The following is a 22,382-nucleotide window of genomic DNA, read 5'->3' as shown; positions in this document are numbered from 1 at the left end:
TTTCTGCAGGTTTCTAGAAAATGAAAAATTGCTGTCTCTGTGGCTTTACCTTTTAAGAAACCATGTTGTGTGTTGGATATAATAGAATATTTATTAATGAAATTCATTACCCGATTGAACATTATTTTTTCAAGAATTTTACCTATAATGGATAGCAATGATATCGGTCTATAGTTTTCTATTTCACTGAGTTTACCTTTTTTGTGTAATGGTTTAACTTTAGCAACTTTTAGTTTATCGGGAAATGTTCCTGTGGCGATTGAAACATTTGAGAGATAAGATAATGGTTTAACTAAATATTTGTAACAATTTTTTTTTATCAAATTGGTAGAGATTTCACAAGTTGTTGAACACAAGAGCATTGTATTTGTTTTAAATATTGTATCGAATTTATGTACTGACGAGTTCTATACCATTTTGTACAAATGTACATGTAACATGGTCTAGAGAATGATTAATAAATCTAATCTAATCTAAGTTTTGCGCAACTTAAATTATCTAACTGGTGTTAACATGTCTTCGGATATGTTAACATGTTAAATCCCTTTATTTAGTATGAATTCATTGATTTCTTCGAATTACAATTGGAATTCTACATATTACTTACCTTCCTCAGTGTTTGCATAAGCCCAGTCTCCATACATAAGATGATGCAAATTTGTCTGCACCAGAGCCCACATTAACTTTCCAAAAATCCAATTTACGAGCCATTTAAAGAAATGCAAAGGCTGTGGAGGAAAAAGAACGAAATTTATGTATGTTACACAAATCAATTTTATGAAGAAAGAAATAAAATATATTCCGTATTAACATAAGTGCTAACTTTTATTTATTTATTTATTTATTTATTTCAGTGGGTGTTCACGCTTCGGTACTTATAAGGTAAATTACAACCTCTCACCGTATATCTTTCTAGTAATCTTTTAAATAGTACTAAAAGTATATCAATTACTGTATTGTTACATACCCACTAGGAAGGACGAAGAAAAAATTGTTATTAATCGTTTAAAACATTTTTAAGATAGTAGATGATTAAAGACTACGTTTGAAGAAACATTAAGTAATAATAAACAAAAACCAGATTTGAACTGAACTAAACCTGACTCCGTATGCTAACACCCAATCTTTAGATAAATAAATATTAAAGCGAATTTTAACAAGATAAAAACTAAACAACAAAGATAATTTTTTAAATAAAAAAAGGTGGGTGGAAGTAGCGGGGATCATCATTTTAACTTACAACAGTAGAGCATACTAGCTAACAAGGATCAGACTATTTCTGAAGGATAGGACTGGAGGCTGTTGTGTAAGTCATTTTTCCTTTTGTCCTATCTTGAGCTGTGGAGCGGGTAGTAAAAATTGGTTTTCCATGAGGAAACAATCTAATCTCTTTGTTACCACTATACTGTATATTGATTTTGTAAAAGAACGAAAGCTGTAACCATTAATAAATCATATTTTGTTTTGATTGAATTTATTATTTAATAGCCGACTTTTTTAACGACCAAAGTCAACAGTCAAAATATTGTACATCAGAATAATTTTAAATCAATTATTTAAAGATTGAAACAGTATGTAAGTATTCTACTAATCTTTTAAATAGCATTAAATGTGCGTCAAGTACTGTAAATAAATATTATAGTAATCTTTTAAGGATCAGGATTAGGAATTAGATTTCTGGGCTGTCAGCATCGAAGGCCATTTAGCCCGTCACGTATATGAGGGATGACGTTTCTCGGCGATCACACTATCCGATGAAAGGGAAAGAAGGAAGTGGCCTGGGAGCATTATGTTAGGTACCATCCTGGCATTTGTCTGGTGTGAATGAAGGCAACCCAAGAAAAAAAAAACACTCAAGATGGCTGGTCTGAAAAAGCTGTTAACATTTTTTCGACCGAGTGTCCCTACCTAGTAATCTTTTAAATAGTATTAAAAGTGCATCACTTGTTTTAGTAATATATTAAATAGTACTAAAAGTGCATCACCTATTCTAGTAATCTTGTAAATAGTATTAAAAGTACGTCAATTACTGTAAATAAATATTCTAGTAATCTTTTAGATAGTATTAAAAGTGCATCAATTACTGTAAATAAGTATTCTATTAATCTTTTAAATAGTATTAAGAATAAATCACATATTCTAGTAATCGCCTGTGTGGCGATCTCAGTTACTTGATTTGACTTTTTCGTTTTTTGTGGGTTGCCAAACCTCTCAGTGATATTCCTTCTCAATTTGAACATCCTAGTTTGCCATTTGTGAAAGTGGCGCAGTGTTGAGCACATCTGTTTCGCTGCATCTTTCGATTTTTTGCAATGGAGTTAATTTTTGCAACGAGTGTATTAAATTTTGCGATAAAAACGGATAATGGTGCTAAGACCTTGGAAATGTTGGAAAAGTGTTTCGGCAATGATGCTCTAAAAAACACAGCGGTTTATCAGTGGCGAGCACCCAATGAGCCGATACCGAAAAAACTACGTTGTTTTCCGTCGAGAAAGAAGGTGATGCTCACGGTTTTCATGAATTACAACGGTGTTGTACATCATGAATTTCTGTCAGACAGTCAACAAGGAGTATTATTTGAGCGTTATGAAGCGTTTACGTGAAGCAATTCGCCTAAAAAGAAAATATCTCAGGACAAACAACTCATGGATTTTGCACCATGACAACGCAGCGTCGCACAATGCTATCATTATCTGCGAGATTCTAACAAAAAACGTAACGAATACAATTCCCCGGTCATTGAATTCACCGGATTTCGCTCCGTGCGACATTTTCCCGTTCGATCGACTTAAGACACCATTACGGGGAATGCGTTTTAGCAGCCGAGAGGAGACAATACGAAAATCGGAAACAGTTCTGATGAACATACCGAAAATCGAGTACCACAAATGTTTTGAAAACTGGATCAAGCTCTAGCATAAGTGCGTTGCAGTCGATGGGGATTACTTTGAAAGGGACAACATCAATTTTTACAAATAAACTTCTGTTTTTAATTTTGTGAGTGAATTCCGGTAACTTTTTGATCTGAAGTTACCTTTGTAAATATTAAATGATAGATTCGTGTCAGACACGTAAAAAGATTCAAAGACTGTATTTACTTGCATCTGTGATTGTCATTTGTATAATAATTCTTCTTTTAAAATTTACTATTGGGGCCGCGGTGACTCAGTGGTAGAGCGTTCACCTCTGGTTCATGGGATCCCAGGTTCAAAAATCCCAGCACCCACCAAGTGAACTTTGTGGTGGACAAACACCGTGTGCGTGGGTTTCCTCGCGGTTATCCTGTTTCCTCCCACTTTCTTCATCCTAACATTTCATTCATTTCTCATCATCACAGTCTTCAATAGCCTAGCCGGCATAGACCCTAATTGTGGGACGTAAAACTCAAATATTTCATTTCATTTTTTAAAAAAATTATGATCTAAAGAACGGTCAGATAGATTGGCATAATTGTGCCATTTCGTGTATCAAGGTTAGGGTCAGAGTACATTAGAGACTCAAAGATATTAAGGTACTTTCATTAGATTTCTAAAAGTTTAATTTTGTATTTTATTGGGTTTAACAATTGTTTTCTCACTAATACATACATTCATGAAAAGAAAGAAAGAAAAAAAAAGAAAATGAAACAATTCTTTTCTTGCTGCTGTCTTGATTAGGTAAAGGTGTGTATTCAAACAATAATAAAATAAGAATCTTATACCTTGATACGTAAACATTATTACTCTGAGATTATTTCTAGAACGTGTAACATCTATATATTAGCCCTAAGTTCGTTATATTATAATTTCTGGAACTAATTGGAACGTAGTTTACTCTCTAAATATTCAACAATAACACTCGAGATAAAATATATTTACACTGATATATTTTTCAAAGATTTTCTGCATTTACCTTCTTATTTTTCACAAAATTACTTCTTTTTAATTGAAGATAGATCAACTATTAATGGCTTCTTTACGTATTACATTCGAACTGTCTAGAAAAAACATGTTTATACATGTCTGGCCACAAAACGTAACAAGTTAAATGTTCAGATCTGGCCATTGAAAGAAATTGCTATCATACGTTACTGACTGTTGTCCATATCAACATATACAGTAGAACCCCTCTCGTTTGCCCTCGGCTGGTTCGCCACTCCGGTTAATCCGACCGTGCTCGAGCTGAACTTGTCCCGACTCGTCGGTGACGCACGAGGTCCATTGTAGTTTACAGCCGTCGTAGCATTGTTCTTTGCTTGCTGTTACCGCATATCAGCTTTAGTGCTCCGTCACCTCTTGTATCGTTTTTTTTTTTTTTTTTACGTTGTGTGTGTTTTCTCTACTGTACTGGGTAGTTTTTAGTGTTTACTGTTCATTTGTTTTTATTGTAGAGAACAATACAGTCATTTTTGAGATCGAAGACTGTTTATTTTACTGTAAACCTGTATTTTTCTGTATTTTCTGATAATCTCTTCTGTTTTGCGTTCCGACCATATCCCCAGTCTCAAAGGTGACGAATTAGAGGGGTTTTACTGTACATATTTATAAATGTTATCGTTATAAACTGTTTATTTATTCTATATTTGTTTTTCTTCTGAAATGCAGGAAATACGACTCTTTTCATTTCGGTATCGGACAGACTTGCAAAATAATTCTCTTTTTGCTTTAAATACTGAAAATATCTTTTTCTTGCATACCAGAGGGAAAAAGTAGCAGTTTAAGAAAAACCTCGGAGCAATATCATGCTCGTCATAGCTGACAGGAATAAAGACAACGAGATGTTAGTTTTTTTCAAACGCTATGACATATCACCCGGAAAAACATTTTTAAAAAATAATAAAATAAAATCTTACCTTGGCAAAAGAGCCAGCGGTATTTATTGTTGATGTCTGCTCAAAGCAAACAGCTTGATAGTCATAAACAGTGACTCTTTTAAAGATGTTGCTTTCTACCAATTGGTTCATTACCGATCCTTGCACCTCTCCAAAGAAAGTACCAGTTTGAGATTGAACTTCTGAGATAATTATGTATCCATGATTATCAATGACGTAACAATCAATTTCTTTCGACGAACAATTCTTGTCGCATTTATTTGAGCACTAAAAATACAAGATAGAAAAAAAGCCATTATAGGTAATGTGGAAAATAAATGGCACGTTATTATCTCTATAATATTTTAGTGTTTAACGGGGGAAAAATCTTAACATGAAACATATGCTAATTGATACTTCTTATTGAGATGAATAAAAGAGTGTAAAACCTCATGCGTAGTTTCCGACAAAAATGGAGAATTACTACTTAATTTCTACACTTAAAATTAGTGCTATATGCTAGTTATTAAAGTGGAACTGATACTGGGATACATTATCAAGGTGAAACTGATACTGGATATTATCAAGGTGAAACTGATACTAGGGTATATTATCAAGGTGAAACTGATACTAGGGTTTATTATCAAGATGAAACTGATACTGAGGTATATTATCAAAGTGAAACTGATACTGGAGTATAATATCAAGGTGAAACTGATACTAGGGTATATTATCAAGGTGAAACTGATACTAGGGTATATTAACTAACTAACTAACTAACTAACTCTATGGCCTATGGAACCCGGAGGTTCAGTGCCGCGTTCACAAAAGCTCTCCACTGACTTCTATCCTTAGCTGATTGCATCCAGTTTCTACTTTGTATTCCTATCTCTGCGAGATCCATCTTAATATTATCCTCCCATCTGCGCCTAGGTCTTCCTAATGGTCGTTTTCCTATGGGTCTACCAGTCAAGACTTTGAAAGCGTTTCTACTTTCTTCCATTCTAGCTACATGACCTGCCCACCTAAGCCTCCTAGACTTGACGACCCTAACAATGTTGGGTAAACCGTATAAACTATGTAGTTCCTCGTTATGGAGCTTCCGCCATTCCCCATTCTCGTTCCTCTTGGGTCCGAATATTCTTCTCAGGATCCTGTTCTCAAATACTTTCAGTCTATGTTCTTCCCTCAGAGTAAGCGACCATGTTTCGCAACCATACAGAACAACAGGCATGATTATCGTTTTATATATTTTAAGCTTCAAATTCCTCGACAGAATTCGCGACGACAAGAGATTTTGAACCGAGTAGTAACACGAATTCCCTGCTTTTAGTCGACATTTAATTTCTTCGTGAATATGATTTTCGTCTGTTAACATTGATCCTAAATATTTGAAAGTATCCACTTTATCAAAAGCATTATTTAATATTTTAACGCCTCCACAATTTGCCGTATTACGGTCCCGACGTACTTCCATGTATTTAGTTTTCTCTGCATTTACTTCTAAACCCATGTCCCTGCAAGCGTTTAATAAGATCTCTGCATTTATTTCTACTGTTCTCCTATCCTCCCCTATTAAATTTACATCATCAGCATATGCCATAACCTGGTGAATGCCGTTCAACTCTAAGCCCTGGTTGCTATCTTTGATTTTCCTTATGGCGTATTCCAGCACAAAGTTAAATAATAATGGCGACAACGCATCTCCTTGTTTTAGGCCATTTTCGACGTGGAAGCTCGTGGACAAAAATTTTCCTACCCGGACTTTACTTTGGGATTCACTTAAACATATCTTAATTAATCTAATTAGCTTTCTCGGTATTCCAAGTTCTGTAAGAACGTTGTATAATGTTTCTCTCCTAACCGAGTCGTAAGCCTTTCTAAAATCAATAAATAGTTGATGTACCGGGGTATTGTATTCCCACTTCTTTTCGAGTATTTGGCGAATGGTAAATATTTGGTCGATAGTTGATCGATTTCGTCTAAATCCGCACTGATAATCTCCAATAATTTCATCCGCGTATGGGGTCAATCTTGCTAACAGAATATTTGAAAGGATTTTATAGGATGTTGACAGAAGAGAAATGCCTCGATAATTATTACAGTCAGTTTTGTCGCCTTTCTTGTGAATTGGAACAATGATTGACTCTTTCCACTCTTGTGGCAATTCTTCCTTGTTCCAGATAAGGAGAATGAGTTTGTGTATCTTGTTCCACAATTTTTCGCCTCCAGCTAAAATTAACTCAGCCGGAATTTCATCTACACCCGGAGATTTGTGTTTCTTTAATTTCTTTATAGCGGCTTCCACTTCTATTCGATTGGGTTCTGGAATATACGGTTCTGCGGTGTGTATCTCCTTTTCTCCACGCACATTAGTTTTTGGCTGCGTGTTAAGCAAATCGTCAAAGAAATCTTTCCATCTATTTAAGATGCTATCCGTATCAGTGAGAACTGTTCCGTCAGATTTCTTTAATATATAAGCACGAGGTTGATAGCCTTTCTTAAAATCGTTGATCCCCTTATACATGTCCCGAATATTTTTATTTTTACTATTATCTTCAAGTTCCTTAATTTTAGCTTTCAAAAAATCCCGTTTCTTTGTTCTAAAAGTTTTGGAAGTTTCCCGCCTGATATCTGCGAAATTTTGTGTAGTTATTTCATTCGGATTTTGTAGCCACCGTAATTTTGCCTGTTTTCTCTTCTCTGCTAGTTTAATGCATTCTTGGTCGAACCATGGTTTGTTCCTACGTATTTCCGCGTGTCCCAATTTTTCTATTGCTGAACTTTTAATGCTATTTCTAATTTCAATCCAAGTATCCTCAACACTAGTGCACTCCGAGTCTTCTAAGACCGAGAATCTATTCGAGACTTCAATCTGGTATTTCTCTCTTACCTGGCTCTCTTCTAATTTCTTTAAATTAAATCTCTCCGTTTTCGGACATTGAATATTACCTTTATTCAACGATAATCTCTCCCGTATTATCCCTACTACCAGGTAGTGATCAGTGTCACAATCAGCCCCTCTAAACGACCGGACGTCAATTATGCTAGATTGTCTTCTTCTATCTACTAAAACGTGATCAATTTGATTATGTGTTTTTCCGTCTGGTGATGTCCAAGTGTATTTATGAACGTCGCGATGTGGGAATTTTGTACTCTTCACGATTAGGTTTTTGGATGTTGCAAAGTTCACGAGTCTAACACCGTTGTCATTACTTTCCTTATGCAAACTTTCGTTCCCTATAATCGGTTTGAAAATATCCTCTCGTCCTACCTTCGCATTGAAATCCCCTAATAGAATCTTCATATGGTATCGCGGGAGTTGGTCAAATATCCGTTCCACTTCTTCGTAAAAACTATCTTTTATATCGTCACCCTTATCTTCAGTTGGAGCATGTACATTTAAAACAATAATATCACACCACCGTCCCTTAAGAGTAATAAAAGAAAGTCTGTCAGTAACAAATTCAACCCGTTTAATTGCTGGTAATATTCGTTTGTGAACGAAAAACCCTGTTCCTAACTGGTGATTTTTATTTCCTTCCCCGTAAAAGAACGTAAAATTTCCGGAATTCTCAGATCCATTTCCTTCCCACCTAACTTCCTGAACTCCTACTAAGTCCATCCTGTATTTCTCTAACTCACTCGTTACAGATTTTAACGCGCCTGCCCTATAAAGACTTCTAATATTCCATGTTCCAAATCTCATGTCCATTTTCTTTTGCTGATGTCGTGCCAAGTTATCAGTCCTTGTCCGAGGCTTTTGTGAATGTTTCTGAACAAGTACCTTTTTTTACAGGATGAGGGTGTTAGCCTTACCCAAACCCCCAAGCTGGAGGACCACTCCTAGTCGTCTGTCCGCGACTGCTTATTCAGTATATTCGCAGCTAACCTCTATATCTAGAGGCCTTCTCCTCGATCCGCAACCTGAGGACGCGCCATGCCGTGGTGACAGGAACCCACGTTAACTAGGGTATATTATCAAGGTGAAATTGATACTAGGGTATATTATCAAGGTGAAACTGATACTAGAATATATTATCAAGGTGAAACTGATACTAGAATATATTATCAAGGTGAAACTGATACTAGGGTATATTATCAAGATGAAACTGATACTAGGGTATATTATCAAGGTGAAACTGATGTTAGGGTATATTATCAAGGTGAAACTGATACTAGAATATATTATCAAGGTAAAACTGATACTAAGGTATATTATCAAAGTGAAACTGATACTGGAGTATATTACCAAGGTGAAACTGATACTGAGGTATATTATCAAAGTGAAACTGATACTAGAGTATATTATCAAGGTGAAACTGATACTAGGGTATATTATCAAGTTGAAACTGATACTAGGGTATATTATCAAAGTGAAACTGATACTGGAGTATATTATCAAAGTGAAACTGATACTGATATATATTATCAAGATGAAACTAATTCTGGAGTCTATTATCAAGGTAAAACATTCTGGAGTATATTATCAAGTTGAAACTGATACTGGAGTATATTATCAAAGTGAAACTGATACTGGAGTATATTATCAAGCTGGAACTGATACTGGGATATATTATCAAGGTGAAATGTACTGGGTTATATGATCAAGGTAAAACTGCTACTGAGTATATTATCAAGGTGAGACTGATACTGAGATATATTATCATCAAGCTCTTAAATACGACACCAGCAGGACGACAGTTCTCAGCATAGTTAATTAGATACAATGAACTCTAAAACTTTAATTTGTTTAATTGTAACGTTTCCGAAGATAACCCATATATCAATCGATAGGCCACATCAAGCTGAACAAAGTGAGATGCTTAAGGATAAATTCTCATGAGCAGTTTTCGAGAAAATCGAGCAAAAATTATACCGTTCGTTGCCAATTCTTCTAACGGTGACGGTAACACTCCTAATAGTCACACAGATACTCCAGCACAGTTATATTTATACTACTTGTAACTTAATAATAAAAGTAATATTATGAGAGTAAATGCTAGTATTACGTCTGAATATTGAACATGAGATAAGATTTCGAGAATTCCATTGTTTTCTTCAAATGTCACGATGTACGTTGCAAAATCTTATGCCACGAACTCACATATGTGTCAATTCAAATTATATCATCTTCACAAGGAAACAAAGTACAAGAACTCAGAATAATTTCTATAACTAATTTGTCGAAAACAAGAACACAGAAAATTATTCTCCTAACAACTTCTTCAATAGAAAGGAATTTATATGAATCTTTCTAGATTGGATTACAATAATGTCTATTATATTACTACGACTAGACAACGAATGCTCGTCGTTGTTTGTCTTTTTATTTTATTATGGAGTATCCAGCAGAGAAATCTGACGGTTTTCAAATTAAAAAAATGTGATTAGATTGCTAGATTGATTATTTCACAAATAATATTTCCGAATTGAACTATTCTCAAAGCTTACAACAATTAGTTATGAGATACAGCGTATCTAACTTTTGAAAATTACACTTTTCAGGTGTTTTCCCGATGTTTCACGACTGGTCTAACTGAAAGCTTTGTTCCTTTCTCTCTCTCTCTCTCTCTCTCTCTCTCTCTCTCTCTCTCTCTCTCTCTCTCTCTCTCTCTCTCTCTCTCTCTTTCTCTTTCTCTCTTTCTTTCTTTCTTTCTTTTTTTAAATATCATTTCTGCTTAAACGTGATTGCTGAGGTTAACCGTGGCATTGCAGTCAGCTCAAATCATTTTAGTCCCCATGCAACGTTGGTCAGAACATTGAGCAATCATCTTTAAAACTTTTTTTAACGAGTCAGTGATTGTTACTTGGTGTGAATTTCGCACCACGATGTTCTTAAGCCGGAATACATACCTATCATGGATTTGGAACTTTCGAAAATCAGTTTGCGCCGTAAATAAGAGACCTTCAGAAAAACTATGATATCGTTCGACAGTGGAGAAGAGTATGTTGACAATAGGGTAAATTATTTGAATTAAGTAATTTTCAAAAAGTGGGACCATTATCTTTCATATCTAATTATTGTAAGCAAAACACGTTGAGCTATAGTTCAATTCGGAAATAAAACATCATTTGTGAAATAATTAGCCTAGTCACAATTTCAATTTCAAAGCCGTTTTAAGTTTTTCAGTTGAACTCTGTATATTTTGCGTTCCTATTTTGGACAAATTAATTACCCACAGTGATTATAGTTTAGTTTCTTGTGAATGTGTTATAAGTTCTGTGCATTTAATATTAACTACTTATATATACTTATATATATATATATATATATATATATATATATATATATATATATATATATATATATATATATATATATATATATGAGTTCTTGGTACAATTCTTAACGTACATAGTAACAGAAGAATTCTTGAAAATATTTATTATTTATTTATTTATTTATTTATTTATTTATTTATGACTTTTTTTACGTAGCGAAGTTAAGGCTCTGCAGCCTTCTCCGAGCACTTAACCACGTGCATACATTTTTTTTTTAAAAAAAGCACCAATACATAGAAAATATTAACAATTATAAAAGAAAAGTATTGAACCACATAAAAAAAGAATATATCACGAAATAAATATCAGTTGTATTATTAAAGGAGCTTGTTTAGTTATATTTTACATTTTCCTTGTTAAATTACACGCAAAAATTTAAAGGAAAAAATAAATAAAATAGACAGTGCTTTGAGGAAATTCTTTATTTTAAAGCAATTCATAAGAAAATGAATCTGAGTTCATATATTCAAGTAGCATACTGACTAAATATTGTACTTGCCGAAAATATTAGATAATTTGGATGTTAGCAATCTGTAAGTTTTTGAAATAATATTTTAAGGTTGTTAAATTTTATGATTAAGCCGTAAGTGTGGCATTCATCTCAGATTCCAGCTAGTGTTCATTTGTTGTTTATTTTATTTTATTTTATTTTTTTTCGGAACAGGAAGCGAGAGTTGAACCTCAGTATTTTTAAGGTCAATAATTGAAATTATCATAGTTATTTATTAATAAAGGTCATGGTAATATAATACAACCGTATTTAGCTTTAGTAAAGAGAAAGAATTCATAGGAGAACAAGAAAAAGAAACGGTCTCTGAGACCAGCCACACTAAAGATGTTCAAGAAATTCACCACACTTACGAAGTGTTAAAAAATATGGATTCAGTGCTGTAAGAATAGTTTCTTTTTTTTTTAAAAAAAAAAATATGGATTCAGTGTTGTAAGAATAGTTTCTTTTTTTAAAAAAAATATGGATTTGGTGTTGTAAGAATAGTTCCTTTTTAAAAAATATGGATTCAGTGTTGTAAGAATAGTTCCTTTTTTTAAAAAATATATGGATTCAGTGTTGTAAGACTAATTTCTTTTTTTAAAAGTATGGATTCAGTGTTGTAAGAGTAGTTCCTTTTTAAAAAAAATATGGATTCAGTATTGTAAGACTAGTTTCTTTTTTAAAAAGTATGGATTCAGTGTTGTAAGAATAGTTTCTTTTTTAAGATTACAAATATTTTTGATTTATTATTATGCTATTTTGAATAACATTTTGAATGCTATGCTTATATGCTATTTTGAATAACATGAAAACATATCGTAAAGTTCAGCAACACCCTTTAATACAACAATTTTCCAAATCTTTCCTTTTTAAATAAACGAGAACATTTACAAGAAAAACAAATATAAATATTTCACAGTCCTATTTTATATACTTTCATTTATTTGTTTGTTTTACTTAAACAAACTTTTAGATACAAACTTCCAGATTTACAGGTCATTCACGTTGAAATCATCAATTAACACCAATAACAAAGAGAATCGACTAGGGTCTTTTCTTAAAGGCACTGTCCACACATTCACCTACTGGGATTGAAGAAGAATGTTGGAAATATCTCAATCAGGATGGCCAGCCACCGGAATGGAAACAGGAAAGTCTTGATTACGAAGCACGAATACTAACGACTAGCTTACTCCCGCTTCGACTATGTATGTGATTATTACGTTTTACATACTTTTAAACAAAGCCTTAAAAATCCTTGTTATTTTTTTCTTATTTGTGTGGTAGAAATTACATTTACGTTAATATACACACACACAGGATTTAGGATTTAGATTTCTGGGCTGTCGGCATCTAAGGCCATTTAGCCCGTCACGATTTGAGGGATGACGTCCCTCGGCGAGCACACAATCCGGGGAAAGGGAAGGAAGGAAGCGGCCTGTGACCTACAAGTTAGGTACCACCCCGGCATTTGCCTGGTGGGAATGAAGAAAACCCAGGAAAACCTCATTCAGGGTGGCTCGCCTGAAAAAGCGTGTTCGACAGAGTGACCCCACCGGGAATATATATACACAAATGGTTATCAAAATAGTGGGAACATCCTAAGAAAATACAACTTACACTGCTTAATACCGCGTGGAACCATCGTTACCCTGCGAAAAAGTTCTGAGTCGTGTGGTATAAGTAGGGTTGCCATATTTCAAAAATGAAAATCCGGGACGCTACTAAATTACGAGAATCTGTTAAATGCTTAAAATGAAAAGAAGTGTTATATACAAATTTACTTCCATTAGAAAGAGTTGTTCAAGTATTATGTAATCACATTTTTAGTCATTTTAGCAGACTTTCTCCTCCCTAGTTAAGCAAACATAAGCACATAATTTACCGCCTCCCTTCTGGTAAGCATTTCCCCCAAGATCTATGTTTTGTGGCTTTGAGAGTCTATTTTAGTTTATTCAAGGAATGGTGTTTCTCTTCACACGTTTAACCTGTTCGCATTCTTTTTTTCTCTCTTTTTGTGTGTGTGTGTGTGTGTGTGTTTAAAGAACGGTTAATTCATTGGCAATATGTTCTGGCGGCGTTTGTTATCTTCCGGGATTATTGATTAAAATATTTGAGAAGCAAGATGTAGATTCAAATAGAGTACTAAAGATAATAAGATTGAATAGTAAAACCTTTTGTCCCTGACCCAATGAAACGAATGCTTCGTTCAATGTCAAAGTTGTTAAATCGTGAACTTAATTAAATCCATGTTTTGTTTTATGTATTCAAGTTTCTTTTTCAACTTTTGAATTGCCATTTTCAGAAGTTGAGAATAATTATATACCTAATCCTGTGAAAAATGCAAACTAATATATTCCCTTCCCTTCTTCTTCGTCGAAATCCGGGACATTTAAGCGTCCCGAGAAATATTTTCGGGACGCAGATCTTGATTCTGTAACGGTCTCGGATTTTCCGGGACGAATGGCAACCTTAGATATAAGTCATGGATGGTTTCCAGAATAATAGGGTACATTTCTCATGCAGCACAATACTTACTTCCGTCAGCGAGATTGGAAAAAGCTACCCGCTCCAGAGTCTTAAAACGGACTCGCTTAGGTTTAAAACGGACCACAGGTGCTCAATAATGTTGAGATCTGGGGATTAGGTAACCCAGGGGAGATGTTGAATTTTATTTCGATGTTTCTGATACTACGCCTCAACAAATTCAGCAAGACGCATTCTCGTCTTAAAAAATGGCGCCATTGGCTGCGATTAATATCTGAACCATAGAATGCATATAATCACCTAAAATGTCCTGTAGTCCCTGGCAGTATGCGTAATTCTGTAAGCGTAATCGTAAGACCTAAAGAATATCAGGAAATCGCAGCCCACAGCATCACAGTTGCGCTTTCGTGTTTCACGGCGGAGAGTATATAGCTCGGAGATAAAGCTTCTTTGGGTATCCATCATAAATGAACACACTCTATTGGTGAAAGGGGACTCATCGACCCAGCGTCGTAACTAGGATTTTTCGGGGGGGGGGGAGGCAAGCATTAATACGCGTATTTAGGTCCCCTAGCAAAACTTGTTTTTCAAATTCTTGGGCCCCCTCTTCTCATCTTTCTCTTACTCTTTATGGGCCCCCCGGAGCCTGTGGACGTCAAAGTCTGAGGGGCCGTTAGTTACGCCCCTGAGCCCGTTCTATACATGACAAATTAATTAAAGGGACAATATTGACAAATCTCAAAGCCATACGAATAAATATTATTTCTAGGGCTCCTAATAGTAGACATTTTATTTTTACTGAAATGGGCCCATGATTAATTTTTGTTTTATTTACTTTTCCTGTGCTGTTTTGTTTATGTAATGTAGTGAACCTGTTTGATGCTTCATTTATAATTTCATGTTCGTATCGTATATGGAGTAAGAAAATTTTGTCTTAAGGTGGTCCCCCTCGAACAGCGGGGAGCTTTTCTGGAGGGGCAGTTGCCCCCCTTGCCCCCATAAGTTACGGCCCTTCATCGACCCATATTATGCGTTGCCAATCTGTGATCCACTTTTTAAGTGGACCATTTTCTTCCTACTAAAGCTCTCTATTGATGGTGATCACCGGTTTGGAAATTGCAGCCCGATCACGAATGTTCAATATATGCAGCTTGCGCCGGACTGTAATATGTCATAATAGGCTGTTCCAAGTGCTGATTAAGTTCCGCTCTACACTTTTCTTCCTTCGCTGATGTTTTGGTATTAGTTCTGTAGACCGCCATTATTTTCAGTACTGTCCTTTTGAATACCCTTCGATACTGTTCTTTTCGACACACTTAATATAGTGGCCATCTTAGATCCATTTGCACCAACTAATCGAAATTTGACTTATTTGAACCTCAGAGAGTTCTCCTATTTGGCATCACCAACGTCTGCCCGCTTCAACACACACTTTCGTTCTACCTCGCCTGACGTACTACAAAAAGAATTCACCTAACACACCACTACCCTAACGTGTTGCAAACCTTGTGTTTCCATTATTTTTAAAACTACTTGTATATAATTGGATTTCATGTGAATAAGAAGTTCCTTAAGAATTCGGATTAAATAACTAAGGAGTTTACCTTCGAGGTGATATTCATGAATGTAGAGGCCAGCGCATTATGTTGCAACTGAACTCCCACCACTGCTGCAGGCGCTTCATTACCTTCACTACTAACGAAGATAGCGTGACTAGCTGTTACCAAAGAGTTAGTTCTTGTACCTGTAAAACAAAAGAAAATAATGTAAGTTACTTTCCTTTTTTTTAAAAAAAAAATGTAAGTACGAAATAAGTAACAGTTTGGGCATTCCAGTAATACGGAGGATACAGAAGAGAAAAAATGTTAAGAAAATAGAATTATGGTTCATTTCATAGTTGGAATTTTCTATTGTAGAAGTTACGTCTAACCCTCATAGTACAATTGATGTTACAGGAACAAGCATTTACCTCAGGCGGTGCATATACAGAATTTTTCAAAACAACACCGATAACGTTTGGGAGGTGATTTCTGACACCAAGATAAGACAAAAAGTATAGACCAACCTGGGTGCACAAATGCTTCCTTTTGGAGTTATAGGCTGCCGAAAACATGAAAAAATCAACTATAAGGTCCATAGCTCCAAAACTATGGAACCTATCGTAGCCGGATCAAGACTTCGCTTAGGAACTAGTATGTGCCTTATCCAAATATTCAAGTTTCAGAATCCTGCGGTACTTCCGCAACAATGTTTATAGAGGTACTTGGCGAGTACTTCAGATTATATGCCAGTAGCCAAACTCCCTCTATAAAATTTGTTGCGTGAATACCTTACGATTCTGAAATAAGTAGTTTTGGATAGCGCACGTATTGGTTCCTAAGTGAAGTCTTGACCCGACTACGATAGGTCCCAAAGTTTTGGAGCTATGGACCTTTAAAGTTCATTTTTCCATGTTTTCGGCAGCCTATAACTCCGAAAGGAAGCATTTATGCACCCAGGTTGGTCTATACTTTTTGTTTTATCTTGATGTTAGGAGTCACCCCTCAAATGTTGTCGGTGTTGTTTTGAAACAACCTGTATACACTAACATTTGTGGCTTGAAAAAGTAACATAAATCCTTGAGGGAAGCTAGCTTGATAGATAAATGTGGAACTTCAAAGTAGTTTGAGTGATTACAAGTGCCATCCGAGTCCATAAATTATAGGTCTAAGGCAATAAAAACAAAACTTTCTTATTAACTTAACTCAGGGATGCGTCTAAATATTTATGAATGCCGAAATTTTCAATGGGAACCTCCACCTTCGTCAGCAGCTTACTTCTTTTACATAAAGACACATTTCTATTTTAATCACATTTCATGGCCTCCATTATATAATGAATAATAATAATAGAACATTACTACAGGTTAACTTAACCATTGGCAATGTTTTTCATTTTAATATTTCTGAGTTATAGTTAATAGTTATATAATCATGCGTCGCTTGAGCTGCTTTAATAATTAAACATTGGCTATATTATTTCTTATTATGTAAAATCCAATTTTCACTCAACACTAGTAAGTAAATTTGCAATGACATCTTTAACGTCGCATGTATATACATTTTGGGCTAAAAGAAACGGGATGCCTATCAAAAATGAATCATTATGAAAGCATTTGTGAAATAAGAATGTGGGAGAAACTTACATGGCATGGGATCAAATCAGAGACTCTTCCCAACAAAGGGAAACACTCTACTACTTAGCCATTGTTTTCCTGTCGGCTTGTCAAGAATTTCTCACTAACTCTTCATGACACTGGAAGTTTTGCTATAGGAATCTTCTTCAAACGGTTAACCACACCCTTTTGGATTTCAATAATGGTATCAAATCTTATATGCGGGGGAAAATACGGTGAGTACAGAAGGTTGTTTGGATTCATATTCGACCGATTTTCAAAGTGACGCCATCACCGGTTATGTTCTATCGAACCACCAGCATATGGACTATTACCCGATATTTCAATTTCCACTACAACAAACTACGTTGGAGTACAAGATAAGAATTTCATCCCACTCCTTCCTACAGGTTTGCTACAGCTAGTGAGGACGATGTTGTAGACATCGTTTTAACAATCCAAATTCGGAAAGATCAATGAGGTTGGCATTAGGGCTTTGATAGGAGTGTCATTAAAGGGAACAACATGGATCTCCGTTTGCTTCTTCATGTCATGATTAAACCGAAGAGGATGGGCGAACGGTTTGTGCATGTGAATCCAGACCTGGTGCTTGTTAGCTCCGTACAAACGAGAGATGCATTTCCGACTTATTGGAGTCATGACGGATTGCTGGAAGTAGGTAGCACTCACCTTCATATTTTTGTTTATCTTACGTAACTCCAACGTTCCCTCGTAACTGTATCATGATAATCATGATTCTCTACAAGAAACTTCCTCTGCACGGCGCTAAAGCTCAGTACGTCCCTTGCCATAGGTGTCTCCGTATGAAATTACCCGAATGATATATTGCATGTAAATGTAGGTTTCATCCAACATGACAACAGTTGATCAATTTGACCTTCCTTTCTTCCTCCCAGTGCCTTTTCTACAGATTCTGGCAGTTTATCTTTTGTTCAGAAATGTGACATTGGAGTAGGTTGTGTCTAAAACTGTGCCAGATTTAGTTTCTGGGCCATGTCATGGTACGGTGATGTATCCTCCTGCCTTGCCAGTCAACGAATTCCACGAAGTACTTAAGGTCACACTAGTAATCTCGATGTCGAATATTTCTGCATGGGGGCCCCACTTGTGTTTAGTAATCTCGATGTCGAATATTTCTGCACAGGGCCCCACTTGTGTTTAGTAATCTCGATGTCGAATATTTCTGCATGGGGCCCCACTTGTGTTTAGTAATCTCGATGTCGAATATTTCTGCATGGGGCCCCACTTGTGTTTAGTAATCTCGATGTCGAATATTTCTGCATGGGGCTCCACTTGTGTTTAGTAATCTCGATGTCGAATATTTCTGTATGGGGCCCCACTTGTGTTTGCCTCGCCATGGTATGGGCCATGTCATGATACGGTGATGTATCCTCCTGCCTTGCCAGTCAACGAATTCCACGAAGTACTTAAGGTCACACTAGTAATCTCGATGTCGAATATTTCTGCATGGGGGCCCCACTTGTGTTTAGTAATCTCAATGTCGAATATTTCTGCATGGGGCCTCACTTGTGTTTAGTAATCTCGATGTCGAATATTTCTGCATGGGGCCCCACTTGTATTTAGTAATCTCGATGTCGAGTATTTCTGCATGGGATCCCACTTGTGTTTAGTAATCTCGATGTCGAATATTTCTGCATGGGGCCCCACTTGTGTTTAGTAATCTCGATGTCGAATATTTCTGTATGGGGCCCCACTTGTGTTTGCCTCGCCATGGTATATAAAACTATGGTCACTTCGATGGTTAAACTGTTTTCCCGACATTGTTTCACCGTACGATTACACGAAGAATGTCTGTGGAAAAGAGCCAACATGTATTATTCCTTATAAGGTTCACTTTTGACAGCATTTCATTAGTACCAATACGACACTCCAGCATCTGTAAACTGAGACACTACGTTGATGATGCTGGTTTCGTACTTCTGACACAACTACACACGTAACAGCATCATTCCAAATCGGCTGAACATAAAACAAACAACCTTCCTGACGAAATATCATACAGTTCCTTATATCTCAATTGTTCCTATATTGTTTCTGTATCTGTCTGGATTATCTACAAAACTAGGATATGCCGTGACTCTAACCCTATATGAACAAATTACAGTTTAACTTACCTGCATCAAATGGTACGGCAAAAACAAAACTTGTGTTGGAATACTTGTATTCTTCGACTGCTCTTCTGTACCAAACTTCATCAATAGCTCGATTGTGAATTTGGCTGAAATGTCTAGAAACAAATGTGTATATATAGCCAACTTTTAGATTAAAAAAAAGTAGAAATACAAATTCCCCATGCCGTAAACGTCGCCAACACCTGGTGATCCACTTGCCGGCAAATGTCGATCGTCGATATAGTGATGCGTCAAAGGATTGCCGCTAGTTTGCCACTAACGGGAGAGTTTCGTCGAGTCGAAACAGATATCTAGAGTCGGAACGTTGAAATTATCACCGCGTAGCAGCGAGGACTTCATTTTGGTCCGCGCTCCTTCGATTTGTCGCGGAGAATCGCGAAGGGACCAACAGGAACGATCGCCAGTCATGTGAATCCGGTTATTATTATATATTATTTTTTCCTGACGAATTGTTCCTAAAATGAGCTCCGGGGGTCAAAAGTAACCTCTGCCTCTACATCATGAAGTGAATAATCTTGAGATGAGTGCGTATAATTGTGTGAATTTAGATGGCAACTGTCGCCGATTATTAGAAAGTGAATATGGGAGAACTATGAAATAATGTAAATAGACGCGCGTCATTTTGTTATAAAATTACATCGCGAACGCACTTTATCTGACCCCAAACGGTTATCGCCGAATATACACGGTTAAAGAAGCACTCTGATTGACCAAATTATAAAAACCTCAACGATTTATCCCCCTACAAGCGAGGCTTCCTTCATCGCCTCCATGGCGAAGTCGGAAGAACACGCGTCTAGTAATCATAAGGTAGGTGGTTCGCCGCCTCCCTCTCCCGGGCTACTTTTTTTGGTACGTTTTTTAGCGTTTTTTAAGACTCACCTTAATGTAAACAAACCATACATGTAGGCGATTTAACATATTTTGGGAAAGTAATTTTATGGTTCATTGGCGTTTCGTCGCATCTCTGCCACTGGTGGTATAATTTTCAAAACGGAAGTGGGGCCACCGCGGACCTTCGCTGCGGGGCCGCCAATTTTTGGCGAGAGTTCGGTAGTTGCCCATCGGTGGTCCACCGACGCTTACGGCAGGGGGTTATTATTATTATTACCTAAAAGAAACATCATAGGAAATTTTTATCCTATATGCTCTATATTTATGCACACTACAAAAAAAAAAAAAATAATAATAATAATAATAATAATAAATAAATAAATAAAATAAATAAATAAAACTCACCACATTCTCATACGTTTGAGTTCTTCAGTGCGATTTTAAGTTAATTTGTTTTATCAGTGTTGAGTAACTGTACTGTCTTTATTTTTAGTCCATGCGTTATACGGAGAATTATTTCCCTGTTTCCTTTCAAATTAACTTGAAATCAAATTTCAATTATGATTTTAATTATGTGATATTAAGCCCAGTTAAATATCCCTCGCCTTCAAAATGAATTTACATTATCACATTTGATTGTTAGATATTAAAAGTTTGTATAACAAAATTCAATTTTTACGAAGTAAAGTATTATTGTGCAACCCCTTTGGAGTTCTAATACCTATTTTTAGGTACTAAAGTAGTGTCTTTATTATTCGATTAAAAAAAGAACCAATAAAGATTTTTTTTACCTCGTTTGCTTTTTCTTTCAAGTCTAGAGGCATTGTAGAACACGTTACGTATGGTTTCATGCCTTTCTGCGTCGAGACATTGGAGGTAATGATGTCATAATTAAATATATATATATATATATATATATATATATATATATATATATATATATATATATATATATATATATATATATTTGTTTAGCCTATTTTTTGGCGGGCTTACTTTTGCACCTAGAAGATTGAAATTTTCTACCGAGTAGTATTTATCAGATTGTTTTCATATCTGTGCGTTAACACAGGGGGCCAGAGGGGCAAGAAAGTAAAAAAATAGATATTTTAAACAAAAATTCCCTTTTTTCGCTTTTTTTTTTTTTACCTTAGGTGCATGGTGGAGACATGTAAATGGTACCGTTTGAAAGGCTGTTCTATTCTGAAGAGAATGAGATACCGATTAAGCGTTAAGTTCGGGGTATTAAAATATATTGTATTTGTTTTTATATTATTCAATGTTCTAGTTGATTAGAGGGGAAAATACAGGGTGTTTGAAAAGAACTCCCTAGTTTTAAGTATAAATTTAATTGGGAAATGAATGAAAGCTTACATCAATGAGTACATATTATGAAAGAGAATTGCTTCAAGTTTTGTTTAATGTTGGTAGACTTCAACGTAGGATCCATTTGTGGCCCTGCACACGTCGAGACGATATTCCACTTCTCGCCACGTATTCACTAACATTTCAGGTGTAACTGTTCCAACCGCCGCAACGATTCTTTCCCATAAATGATTGATGTCTAATCTTTTCACTGTACACAACATTTTTTATCTAGCTCCAAAAGAAAAAGTCCAGTGGGTTAAGTCTGGGCTTCGTGGTGTCCAAGGTATTGGGCCAACCCTGCCTATCGCCTGCCTGGACTGAACTGAGGAAACAGAGGAAAAAACAGCACTGGTGCCGTCTCAAGGTCAAGCAGACCTGCCAACTGCAAAGGGAGCCAAACTTGGAGAGTTGATGAATCAAACACCACAAACTAGAATAGTGTATGTCACTTTGTACAGATTCTAGGACACATTAAAACTAGGGAGTTCTTTTTCAAACACACTGTACATTACTTACGTTTCATCGTTGTTATCTTTTCTTGGTCATATTCTTCCATGAACATGGGCAGGTTTGTGTCTAATTACATATCAGAGATTTTTAAAAAAATGCTCTGAAAAATCGTGAAAAGTCAGAGAATTCTTTCCAGTAAGTTTTGTCGCCACCCTCAGGTTCGGACTGGGCAGGGTAGAGGGGCAGGGATGCCTGCCGGGCCCTTTCTAAATAAATAAAATAAATAAATAAATACTTCGTATATAATAATGAATATTGATTACCATGGAAAGTAAGGTAAAACATGTCTAT

The 22,382-nt window shown here is 35.8% G+C and overlaps 1 protein-coding gene across 3 annotated transcripts in view; it reads right to left on the bottom strand.

Moving 5' to 3' along the window:
* LOC145672964 (voltage-dependent calcium channel subunit alpha-2/delta-3-like) overlaps positions 1-22,382 on the bottom strand; it is a 169,912-nt gene that overhangs the window by 25,102 nt on the left and 122,428 nt on the right. For all 3 annotated transcript variants that reach the window (XM_081742228.1, XM_081742229.1, XM_081742230.1), the window contains 4 exons: positions 19,362-19,474; positions 15,656-15,795; positions 4,832-5,077; positions 608-728 (listed from right to left, as the gene is read on the bottom strand). In XM_081742228.1, the coding sequence (XP_081598354.1) occupies positions 608-728; positions 4,832-5,077; positions 15,656-15,795; positions 19,362-19,474 (620 nt within the window). The remainder of the gene's footprint in view (positions 1-607; positions 729-4,831; positions 5,078-15,655; positions 15,796-19,361; positions 19,475-22,382) is intronic.

The sequence above is a fragment of the Thermobia domestica genome, chromosome 16, assembly GCF_964235325.1.
Source record: "Thermobia domestica chromosome 16, izTheDome1.hap1.1, whole genome shotgun sequence".
NCBI lineage: Eukaryota > Metazoa > Arthropoda > Insecta > Zygentoma > Lepismatidae > Thermobia > Thermobia domestica.
Note: the sequence above shows the minus strand (reverse complement) of the source record. Positions and strands in the feature narration are given on the sequence as shown.